At 50.5% G+C, this 12,118-nt stretch overlaps 1 protein-coding gene across 1 annotated transcript; it reads left to right on the top strand.

Moving 5' to 3' along the window:
* The first annotated feature begins 201 nt into the window (after nucleotides 1–201).
* On the top strand, nucleotides 202–12,100 carry ACKR3 (atypical chemokine receptor 3). The gene is made up of 2 exons (XM_044676567.1): nucleotides 202–231; nucleotides 10,702–12,100. The coding sequence occupies exon 2, from the start codon at nucleotides 10,727–10,729 to the stop codon at nucleotides 11,813–11,815; it is 1,089 nt and encodes a 362-aa protein (XP_044532502.1). The 5' UTR covers nucleotides 202–231; nucleotides 10,702–10,726; the 3' UTR covers nucleotides 11,816–12,100.
* The last annotated feature ends 18 nt before the right edge of the window (nucleotides 12,101–12,118 follow it).

Here is a 12,118-nt window from a genome sequence, read left to right as displayed (position 1 = left end):
AGGCGCGCCTGTGTGCACGCGTGCAATCTGCTAAGTCGCCGGCCGGAGGTGCTGTGTCCCACGAAGGAAGGAGGGCGGGCGGCTGGGCGGGCTGTATAAAGACAGCGGCTCCCCGGCCGAGCCCTCAGTCTCTCGGAGCTGCCTGGCAGCCGGGGTCAGGAGCCGCAAGGACAGACAGCCCAGCCCAGCCCAGCCCAGCCCAGCCCAGCCCAGCCTGCCGGCGCCTCCCAGGTAAGGCTCGCCTTGGGCTCCTCTCCCTCCCGGGCTCGCTGGGGGCCCGGGACAGCGCGAGGCAGCGGGGCAGCCGGCCTCGCCGCTCGGACAGGGCTCTGCAGGCGCTCGCGTGTTCTGCCCGCGTCCCCGCGGAGGCTGGAGAGGAGGCTGCTTCTCCCCCTGCACGCCCCCGGCTGTGGCGCCCGCGCGCCCCGGGGACAGAGAACTCCACGAAGTTGGTTCCCCTCTTTGTTCCAACCTCCGTCGGCCGTGCTAAGGTGGACGGTGCCTCCCGAGGGCTGGGGACAAAGGTGAGCCAGCCCGCCTCCATCCCGCTTGGGCATCCTCGAAGGTACCTGCTCTCCGGCTCTCTCCTCCGAATTCCCGGGGGACTTGCTCCTTTCTGATGGGGGCTTGACAGCCCTGTCAGCGAAGCAGCCTGCAGTCGGCCCTCAGTGGGGTCATCCATCCGGAGCTGCAAGGAATGAGCCTCGGTGACCGCGCAGGCCACTTCACGCCCACATTTTACAGTGGCGAAAAGCGCGGTCCGTGAAGGCGAGTTACTTGTCCAGGGCCACACAGGTGGGAAGCGGCGGAGGTGAGATTTGAACTCACGTCCTCCAATTCCACAGCTTTCTAATGCCTCCCACTTAGCACCCAGGGGTTTACCGGAGCTTTGGGCCAGCGTCTAAGGAATCTCTTCAACTGAGATGTCCGTTCAAGGCTTCAGGGGCTCTGGACTCCGGGCTTTGGAGGCGGGGAAGGGGCTCCGAGCTTCTTTCGGGGAGGAAACTAGAGGAGGGAATGAATGGTGGATGGTAGATACGCCGGCCCCACCCCCACTCGCTCTCTTGCTTGCATCTGTTTTGAGTGGTTATCCTTTTCTTAGCACCGGCCAGCCCCAGCCGTAAATGCATTAAAAATACTTGTGTGCGAAGTGGGAGAGTGAATGCCGGGCAGCTTGCCCCAAGTTTCTGAGCCGGGGCTAGCCCAGGGATGTGGTGGAGGCCGTCCGGAATGAAGGTCAGGGATGGGGAGGCAATAAAAGGGTCCCGTGGAACTTTGGGGGAGAGCGGCGAGTTGTAAAGAGGGCTCTCCCCCAGCCCCTCCCCGCTCCGGGGCTCAGCACAGGATAATTAGCTTTTAAGAAGGGGGAGAGGGCCTCATTAAGTCGCTTTATAGCCCTTTGAAGAGATTTGCTTTGGTGACAGACCCTGAAACTTCTTTTCTTCGGCCTTGCAGAGAGAGTTCGGCTAACTTTGTTGTTTTCTTTTCTAAAAGGGCAGCGGCAGTGGCTGCCTTTGTGTCCCCCTTTATTTATTCCTCGAAACTGTGAAGATCAAATGGGCTTGCTTAGAAAAGGGAGGAGGAGAGAGCTGGCTGCTGGGCTTCACTGATCAGTTTTCTATAGCCTAGCCGGAGATGAACGCCCTCCTTTCCCCCTGGACTTACAGAAGTGGCTGGAGGGGCTTTCTCCCCTTTTCCAAAGCCTGCTTCTGGTTGCCTGTGGGGGTGGGGTGGAGGTAGTGGGTGGGGGTGGGGGGTCTGTCTTTGAAACAACTTAACCCTTTTATTTTCCCTCCTGTAAATAAATACTTGGTTGTGTGGACAGGACGGCTATTGTATGGGTATGATGCTGAGGCAGCTGCCTTGGAGACCGAGAGCCCAAAAAAGAAAAAGAAAAAAAAAAGCACCAGGAAATGGAGCAATCCCTGTATTTTGCTGCCAAACTGATAAAAAACAGATTCGTTCCTACCTTTAAACACACACACACACACACACACACGCACACACACACAACATTCCAGAGAGCTTGGTCTACCTGGGTCAGGCAGGAATGCTGAGCTGGGCTTTAGCCACTATTCGAAACAGCCCTCAGAGACAGGAGAAGGTATCAGGGTCTCCTAATCAAGGAGGGAGAGGAGAGAGCTTGGGGCTCTCTGGATGCAGAGTCCCTCCCTAATCAGGAACAGTTGGGTTTTGTGTGACAATTGTAAGCTGGGAGGGGAGGGAGGCTCCTGTTTCCAGCTCGCCTCTGAGGAAGCCAGTGGAAATGGCTCTGAGAGGCTTCAGGGACTGGCCAAGGAGAGACAGGACTTAAGTTCTTTCTTAGGGATTCCCTTGGGTTACAGTAACGTTTTCTGGCTCTAAGTTACTTTTTCAAGAAACCACAGAACCTGGATTCAGATATTATGTGTCACTTTACCTGTGTGACCTGGAGCAAGCCCTTCCCCTCTCCAGGGGGCCGGACTACATGGCTTTCAAAGACCCATTCAGCTAGACACCTAGGGTTTGTGATGCCAATCTGCAAGGCCAGTAAACTTTTAGATCACACTTTACACTTTACTGTGATCAAGTTGTGTATGTGTTCCTCTGGTGTAACTGAGAAGACAAAGGCTGTTTCTATATTAAGGATTTTAAAGGTCAGAAAAAGTATAGTCCTAGGATATGCTCTCTCTCTCCCCCTCTTTTCTTTCTTCCCCTCTTCTCTCCCTTTTCCTCTTCTCTCTCTTCCCTTCTTCTTCTTCTCTCTCCCCCTCTTCTCTCTCTTTTNCCCCCTCTTCTCTCCCTTTTCCTCTTCTCTCTTCCTCTTCTCTCTCTCCCCTCTTCTCTCTCTCTCCTTCTCTCCTTTCCCTCCCTTTCTCTCTCCCTCCCTCCCTCTCCTCTCCCTCCCTTTCTCTCTCTCACTCCCTCTCCTCTATCTCCCTCTCTCTTCTCCCTCCCTCCCTCCTCTCTCCCTCCCTCTCTCCCTCCCTCTCTCTCTCTATCTCTCTCTCTCTCTCTCTCTCCCTTTCCCTCTCCTTCTCCCTCTCCGTAAAAAATGGGGAATGGGGGAGGGAGAGGCCAAGTTTCCTGGCTTTGCAAACTTGGTTAAGCTGTGAATGTTTGCCACCGTTGTTACCTGAAGGGCATCATTTAGAATGACTTCTAAATTAACCCCTTGCTGCTATCTGGATACCAAAATGACTTCCCACAGTGAACTGCAGAATGAAAGACCTTATACCTATGTTTAATAGGAAATGGCTCTTTGCTGACCTCCACTTAGGAAGGGAAGAGAGGCCCAAAGCTTTGTTTAAAGGTTCTTAACTGGGTGGAGTTTGAGCTGCAAAGCTATCTCCCAGAAGCTGTAAACCACTGTGGGCCAGACCCTGATAAGGGAGTTGACCCAGGTGGCTTGCTTCTCTGAGTTGGCTTCCTCTCCTCTTACAGACATACACCTTTCCTGATCTTACTAGAGGCACTGCTTACAGTGGGAAGAGCTCAGAAAACCTGGGTTCAAATTCTACCTCACTTTCCTCAAGGACTACACTGTCCCTGAGGTCCCCAGCAGCCCTAGGTCTCGGATGCCAGGTTGACTGATAATATAATAATCAACAGTCACTAAGCATTTATTAAGCACCTCCTATGTGCCAGGCACTGTGTTTACACTGCGGATGCACATAAGAAAAAGCAAGGAAATCCCTACTCCAGAGGGCAGCATAACTAGTAAAAAGCCTTTCCAACATTGGGCTAATCTGGGTGGGAATGAATCCCCGGCTGGCCTGCCAGTGTGGACAGCAGCCTTTCTTTTCAGGACTGTCAGATCTGGCAGGAGCCACCCCACCACTCCCCCTCACCCTCATCATGTCTGCAGTGCGGGGGGCATCCGAGCACAATAGACTGGATCAGGTTTCCCAGTGTTCTTCTGATGATGCTTTGGCCAAGGACTGAGGGCGGGGCAGGGGGGTGAAGCTGAGGCAGCATCCTCTCTAGGTTTGTGGGAAATATGCCTAAAGCCCTGAGGAGAGCAGGGTGTGCTGGCGCTGTGTGAATAGGGGTCAAGGTTTATTTATGCCCCTGTGGTCCCCGGGCAGCCCCTGATTTGCATGAAACAAGCTCACCCTGGGTCATTCCTGAATGCAGTGGGAGGGCTGCATTGTTGCCTGTGGAAGGAAACAGACCACTTGTCCCTGCTTGGGCTGAAGGAGCAGATGGCCTCGGCCACCCCATGTACCTTCTCTGCCAGGGCCATATTTGTGGGCATGGATTTCAGGCGGATTTGGGAGACCCGGAACCTGGCCCCAGATCCTGCCTGCCTGGAGTCTGGCTAGTTAGTCCTTCCGACTTCAAGCAGTCAGTAAATCTATCTCCCAGGCCAGACAAAAGAAAGGAAGGAGAGGAAAGAAGTCCATTAAGTGCCTACTATGTGCCAGGCTTAAGGAAGTGCTTCCAAATGTCTCCTCTGAGGATGTTTGTGATCTAGCTGTCTGTTGGTGCCTTTAAGAATGCCTGGCTAAAAGGTTTGCACTTTACCCAACAGGCAACGTGGAGCCATGGTGAGATTTAGGGATTAGATTTACTCTACTTGGCCCCAGAAGGCAGAATCAGGAATTAGAGGGGGTGGGAAAGGGGGGTTGCAAAGAGGAAAATCCAGGCTTTCTGTAAGGCAAAACTTCCTAATAATTAAATAGTAGACAGAAAGTCATTTCCCCAGTCAGGAAGACCTCAGGTTCAAGGCTGGGAGACCCAGGGCAGCAACTCACTTAACCCCTAGCCAGCTCGGAGAAGTCGAAGAACAATTGCTCATTTGTATTAGGACAGGAAGTTTCTTACACTAATGTAATCCCAGAGCCATTACCTTGTGCTTCCCCCCATGCCACCCCCAAAGTCAAATGGCTCCCCTTTATTGGAGGTCTCTAAGCCGTGTCTAGATGCCCACTTGGCAGGGAAAGAATGCTATGTGGACTCGAGGTGTGGGTTCCACTGCATGGCCGCTGAGCTTCCTTCCCATTCTTAATTCTGTGGTTTGGGTTTTGGAGGGGGTGTAGGCAGGGGGGTAACCAGATGAACTGTAGCATCTTCCCAATCCTTATTCACTTTGTCGATGGGTGTTCAAGCTCGGAGAGACTACAGATAGGGGCACTTTGGCTACAGAACAGTCCTAGGGGGACATAGGGGCTGAGCAAGGGTGGTAGCTGTGGGCAAGGCAGGGCAGGGCCACAGAAGAGAAGTCTCCTCTTGCACCTGTGGCCCTAGGAGGCTTTTACATTTCCGTGCCAAAACAATCTCCCCCAGGGAAAAGCCAGCACTTCCTCCTGAGAGCATTCTGGGGGCCTCCCTGGTGTTTTCTCTACCTGCTCAACCTGGAAGGAAACTTCCCATTCTCTAGTCAAACAATACTAAACAATCATCTATGAATCAATCGCCTGCTACATCCTTGAGGTGAGGTTTAGGTGGCAGAGATACAATCAGCCCTTCAACAGGATTTATGAAACATTTCTGAGTGCTAAGTCCTGTGCTGGGCCTAGGACAGAGGCAAAGAGATGAAACGTGCCCCTGCCTTCAAACAGCTTCCAGTCTACCAGCAGCATCTTTGTTCAGTCCTTTTTTTGTCCTATCTGACTCTTTGTGACTCCATTTGGGGTTTTCTTAGCCAAGATTCTAGAGTAGCTTGCCATTTTTTCCTCCAGCTCATTTTACTGTTGAGGAAAATGAGACAAATAGGATGAAGTGCCTTGATCAGGATCATACAGTTAAGAAAGGTCTGATATGGGATTTGAACTCAGGAGGATGAATCTTCCAGACTCCTGGCCCGAGTTCTATCTACTGTACCATCTTGATGCCAACTCACAACTTCTACTTGTTTGAGAAAAACAACAACAACAAAAAAATGGCCATTGTGTTTACATAAGTAATTTGCCCTTTTAGTTAGACCTTTTATTTGACAGACAAGGGAAACTGAGGTCCATGAGGGAGAAGTAGCTTGCCCAAAGTCATTCAAGTTATCAGAGGAAATGGAAATTTATCCTTAAACTCTTGGTTCCAAATCTCGGGCTCTTTCCCTGTATCTCCCTGCTTCTCGTCATCCTCTAGCCACATAGGTCGGAGGAGGAGATCAGCATTTGTGTGGAGGCAGGAGTTTTAGCACTCAGTGTTTGGTCTTTTGGCGAGCCTGCTGCAGAGATGCAAGGGCCTTCGTCTGAGGCTTTGATCATCGCTGCCAGCTACAGTTCATGTGACCTCAACACTTTCAGGGTCAGGCATGGATCTGCCATCTTTGAGACCACTGAAGAGAAAAGAGAGGAGCAGACGTAGATCAGGGGTTATTCATTCACTTGGTGTTTATGGGTTTGGAAAACATACTTGGATGATTGGATTTTGATGTCATCCGTTTCCTTTTTAATCTTCTCATCTATTTTATTTTATGCATTTCAAAATATTCTTACGAGAGAAAAGGAGCCTCAGCTTCACCTTGAGACTGCCAAGAGGGTCCATGGAGCACCAAAGGTGAAGAGCCTTGGGGCTACAATTGTGTGAATGGAGCCATGCTGCCCAGGGAGGGGTAGGCTAGCTCCTTGTCCTTAAGCCTAAGGTGGATCAGGATGGATTAAAGGAGGAATGCGTCCTGGCGGTGGGAGCTCTGCTGCCCATCATGGCCCAAATGGTCTGATGATCTGTTATGTCACTGACGTGTTTCAATGAAGGAAGCCCAGTTCACCTCTGAGCTGTGGGACCTCCAAGGTCCGAGGGTCTTCTTTTTTCTTCTGTACCTGAGGATTGGGGGAGTTCATGCAATCCCAGCGATGGAAAGGGCTGGGCTCTCCTTGCTTCTGTACCCCTTTCATCCCACCTGCTGGAGTTGAGCTCCTCCTCCTTTGCTCTCCATTTGCAATGGCCAGCAGCCTGCACCAATAGCCTGCAGGCTCCCTGGTGGACCTGCTGGGAAGGTTTGGTCCCTACACAGAATGAAGCCAGTGGGGAGCGAATTACTGCTTTCTTCCAGCAGAGGGTGGTCTGACCTGCTCTCTGGGCCTCTGTTGGCTAAGAGACCTTAGCTCTGCAGTTGAGCAATTCAGGGTTCCTTCCAGCATGAATGGGGCCTTCCTGAAAAACCTCCCCCTGCCTAACTTTGTCTCCCCCCTCCCCCTTTTCTCTCTCTCTGACTTTCCTTTGGCAAATGTACTAAAAAACACTGTACATGAGACTCTTCACAAAGCAGTAGGTATTCAGGAAGTAGTTCCTTCCTCCTAGGCTCAATAGTGACTGGATACATTGCTCAGGCTCACAGCTAGGAAGGACCCCGGAGAGACTTTGAGTGACTTGTCCAAATCTGAGAGGGTCGAGCTGGACTTTGAATCCAGATCCCCTGACTCCCACACCCACTCTTTCTATTCTGCCATAATAATAATAGCTCATATTCCTAAAGTGCTCCAAGGCTTATATAGCCCTTTATAAACATGATCTCATTTGGCCCTCACAACAGTCTTGGGGAGAAGATGCTATTATATCATCCTCATTTTACAGATGAGGAAACTGAGACCAAGAGAGACTTACTCGACTTGCACAGTCGCACAGGAGCAGCTCTATGCTTTGGAAAGAGGGGGGTGCGTTTATTAAAATCAATTTGCTTTTTGGGAACGGTTTTAATTTGTTTCCTGAAAGGAATCTTCTGGATATCCCCAGGATAAAGAGATTCAGAAATTGGATGACATTTATTTCAAATGCACAGGAGAACAGGAGAGCTCATTTAGGTCTCTCTCTCCTCACTCTTCCCCTCCTTCTTTTCTCCCTCTCTCCCTCCCTCCTTTCTTTCCTTCCCTCCTTTCCTTCCTTCTCTTTCTTTCCTTCCTTCCTTCCTTCCTTCCTTCCTTCCTCTCTTCCTTCCTTCCTTCCTTCCTTCCTTCCTTGCTCTTTTCTTCCCTCTCTCCCTCTCCTCCCTCTTCTTCTTTCCCCCTTATCTTTCTGGCTGGTCTGAAAGGAATCCATCCACTGGGCTAAGTCGGGTGGCTGCTAATGGTCTCCAGGCTGGAGTGGGGAAGAAGGAGCTGTCCTTTTAGCCTGTAACAGGCCCAGCACCCCTGCTGCCTGAATCCCCATGGTGTCAGTCAGAAGATACTTAATGAGGAGAGAGCTAGGCTCAAGGAGGGGGCAGGGAAATGTTCCTTGTCAGTATAAATAATTTTTTTTGGCACAGAATTCAGTGATTTACCAAATCAAATTAACATTGCCCAGAGGGCAGAGGCAGAATACAAAACAATTACTTCTCAGTTCTCCAAGTCCCTTCTCCTCCAGTGCCCTGGGGTTTGAGACCATTGAGAGCTGGCAGCAGCCCAAAGGGATGGATGTTGGAGAGGGTGAGAAGGGGAAGGAAAGGCAGAAATGAGCCTTTCCAAGATAATTATTTAAGGAGTAAAAAGCATTAAGATGTCTTCTTTCCTGATTGCATACCATGCACCCCTGCCTGAGAGCCCCAGGCCCCACTAACCCTCCCTGGGCCTCAATTTCTCTCTCAGAAAAATGAGGGAATGGGACCAATACCATCCAAGGTAATTTCCAACTCTGAAACTATGATCCTATGACAATGGCCCTGTTGGCAAACCAGGGCCCAGGACTTTGTTAATCTTTCTAGAGATATTTAAAGCATGGAACTCTATGTCCTCAGAGGTCTTTTGGAATAGTGGCAAGATGACCGAATGGAAGAATCATAGACTGGATAGTTGGATGGCTCTATGGTGGTTCTTGAGTCCAACCTCTTCATTTTACAGATAAGGAAACTGAGTTCCAGAGGACTCCATGTCAAATATCATGTCTTGGATAGGCTTTGGTAGCTAGGTAGGTTCAAGAAGACCCAAGCTCAGATCCGGCTTCACTCACCTCCTGTGTGACCCTAGGCAACCTGTGCCTCAGTTTGCCCATTTCTAAAATGGACTGGGGTTAGCTGTGCAGCAGTGGAGCTTTTAGTGACCTGCATTTCAGCCAGCCAATCAGCTAGCTTTTATTGAGGGGCTGCAAAGATCCAGGCTTTGGGTTCGAGTTCCATAACTATTTTAAGGGTCTCTATAAAGAGACTTGTAAAGCTCGTGTGGTTACTATCAGTTTTATCCTCATAAATTGATGTAAATGATCTTTTGCACTTAACATAACAGCAAAATGAGCTGAACAAGTGACTTGTCCAGGGTCACACAACCAACAAGTGTGAGGCAGCAGGATTCTAATCTTAGTTTTCTAAGTATTGGGCTTGATACTCTTCCCACAGTACTTTGGGGAGAAAATTCCTACACTAGAAGAATCAGACTGCTTTGCAAAAACATAGTTAATAAAATGAATGTCTCATTTCTGGGTCTGAGTCCCAGCTCTAATGGCTACTATCCTTATGACCCTGGGAAAGAAAGTCACTTTCCCTTTCTGGGCCCCCTCTGTCAAGTGAGGGGATCCCACACTTGATGGCTTCCAGGGACCCTTCTAGAGGGAGATCCTGTGATTGTCTACAGGTGGCATTTTGAAGCATCTGGTCCCTGGATCCTTTGTCCTTAAAACAACTGCTTAAAGGAAGCCCCAGGGGGACAGTGTCTATCCCAGACAGCAGCTGGCTAACAGGAGGGCTTCCTGAAGTCCCTCGCCTCTCCCCAAAGCCAGAAATGAGCACCAGGCAGGAAGGCTTCCCACCATTCCATACATTTTGAGCATTTTTGCTGGATTCTTCCTAATTAGAAACTGAGGGTGGCCCAGAGCCGAGGTCTTGGGCTTCCATGTGAATGGGGAATAGAGGGCTGGAGGCATTCAGACCGATCTGGGGTGGAATTTGTCAGCCTTGTGAAGGAGCCTGTGGCCACAATCTTGAGCGAGGCTGTGGAGCAGCTCAAGCTGTTCCTGGCCTCCAGAAGGGCAGATGAGATGGCTCCAAGGGCTCCCCTGTGCAGAGAGATCACGTCATCATTTATGCTGCAGAAGACAGACCCGGGGCCTGACAGCTCCTTGGCCCACAGAGTGCTGGGTTGATTTCACACCCAGGGATCACAGCCAACTCGATGAGGTCATAAGTATACAGTACAGTAATAATAATAATAATAATAAAACCCACACAGCAAGTCCGTGCTCTTTCTTTGGGGGGAGAAGAGATGACTTTAGACCCAGCTAGTCATGCTGGCTTGATTTAGACCTGCTTGATTTTGCCTGCTTTCTGTCCCCCTTTTATCTGTAAACCAGGGCTAAATAAATCTCTAACTGCCCTCCCCCTGAATAAGTACATGTGAATTATGGGAAGGAACTAAACTATTCCTCTTTTTACATTTTTTTGTATTGTCCAGCCCAGCATAGTATCAGGCACACAGTAGGTGGTTTGCTGATTGATTCTCTAAATGCCCTGAGAACACTAGAATGTAAGCTTCTTGGGGGCAGGGATCTCTCTCTCTCTCTCTCTCCCTCCTACCCCTCCCTCTCTTCCTCCCTCCCTTTTCCTCTCTCTCACTCTCTCCTTCCCCCTCTCCCTCTCTTTCTCCCCCTTCCTCCCCTTTTCTCCCTCTTCCCCCCTTTCTCCTTCTTCCTCCCTCCCTCCCTCCCCACCCTCTCTCCCATCTTTGAGGTTCTTAATGCTGAGATTCTATAACAATCTTCCATAAGGTTAGCTAAATCCCAAGACCATCTGGATGGGTGAGCAAGAGGAGCACACATGGGTGATGTCACTGACTGCTAATGGCAGCGTTTCTTTGGTTTTTGTCTCTTCTGCAGGCCATTTACTTGGGTCTTTGCAGTCATGGATCCATTCTCCTTTGATTACTCAGAACCGGGGAATTTCACGGACCTCAACTGGACATGCACCAGTGGAGACTGCATCACTGTGGACACCGTCATGTGCCCCAGCACAACGAGCCGGAATGTCCTGTTGTACACCCTGTCCATCTTTTACATTTTCATCTTCGTAGTTGGCATGATTGCCAACTCCGTGGTGGTGTGGGTGAATCTCCAGGCCAAGACAACAGGTTATGAAACTCACCTGTATATCTTCAATCTGGCCGTCGCTGACCTGTGCGTGGTCGTCACCATTCCCATCTGGGTGGTCTCTCTGGTCCAGCACAACCAGTGGCCCATGGGAGAGCTCACCTGTAAGATTGCTCACCTCATCTTTTCCATCAACCTCTTCGGCAGTATCTTCTTCCTGACCTGCATGAGCGTGGACCGTTACCTGTCCGTGACCTATTTCAGCAACACGAGTAGCCACAAGAAGAAGGTGGTGCGCCGGCTCATCTGCATTCTCGTGTGGCTGCTGGCCATCTGCGTGTCCCTGCCGGACTCTTACTATCTGAAAACCGTCACGTTGGCGGCCAACAACGAGACGTACTGCCGCTCCATCTATCCAGAGCACAGCATCAAGGAGTGGCTGCTGGGCATGGAGCTGCTCTCGGTGATCCTCGGCTTCATCATCCCTTTCTCCATCATCGCCGTCTTCTACTTCCTGCTGGCCAGGGCAATCACAGCCTCCGGTGACCAGGAGAAACACAGCAACCAAAAGATCATCTTCTCCTACGTCATCGTTTTCCTCATCTGCTGGCTCCCCTATCATGCTGTGGTGCTCCTAGACATCTTCTCCTTCCTCCACTTCATTCCCTTCAACTGTCAACTGGAAAACTTCCTCTATACGGCTCTCCACGTCACCCAGTGTCTGTCCCTGGTGCATTGCTGTGTCAATCCCGTACTGTATAGCTTCATCAATCGAAACTACCGGTACGAGCTGATGAAAGCCTTCATCTTCAAGTACTCGGCCAAAACAGGTCTCACCAAACTCATCGATGCCTCCAGAGTATCGGAAGCAGAGTACTCTGCCTTGGAGCAGAACGCCAAGTGAGCAGGGAAGGCCATCCCCAGTGACATCCCTTAGAACTTCCGTGCTGGACTTTCACGGGGCACAGAGCCAAGCTAAACCAGCTTCCAGATGGTTCCTACATAGTCATCTGTTTGTCTCTTCTTGGTGCCCACGTAAGTGGCCAGCCCCGACCATGGAAAAAAAGAAAGTTTGGCCTTCGACAAAGCCTTTGGGCACTATCGCGGACATCGCGCTCTGCTTGAAGACACCGTGAGAGAGCGCTCCCGAGTTCCAATGTATATTCTACATGGTGTATTGTATTTAAGACCTAAGACTTTTTTTTTG

The sequence above is a fragment of the Gracilinanus agilis genome, chromosome 4 (genome assembly GCF_016433145.1).
Source record: "Gracilinanus agilis isolate LMUSP501 chromosome 4, AgileGrace, whole genome shotgun sequence".
NCBI classification, from domain to species: domain Eukaryota; kingdom Metazoa; phylum Chordata; class Mammalia; order Didelphimorphia; family Didelphidae; genus Gracilinanus; species Gracilinanus agilis.
Note: the sequence above shows the minus strand (reverse complement) of the source record. Positions and strands in the feature narration are given on the sequence as shown.

Excerpts from the sequence above, each read along its gene's own strand:
- ACKR3 (XM_044676567.1), top strand. The coding sequence starts at position 10,727 with ATGGATCCATTCTCCTTTGATTACTCAGAACCGGGGAATTTCACGGAC.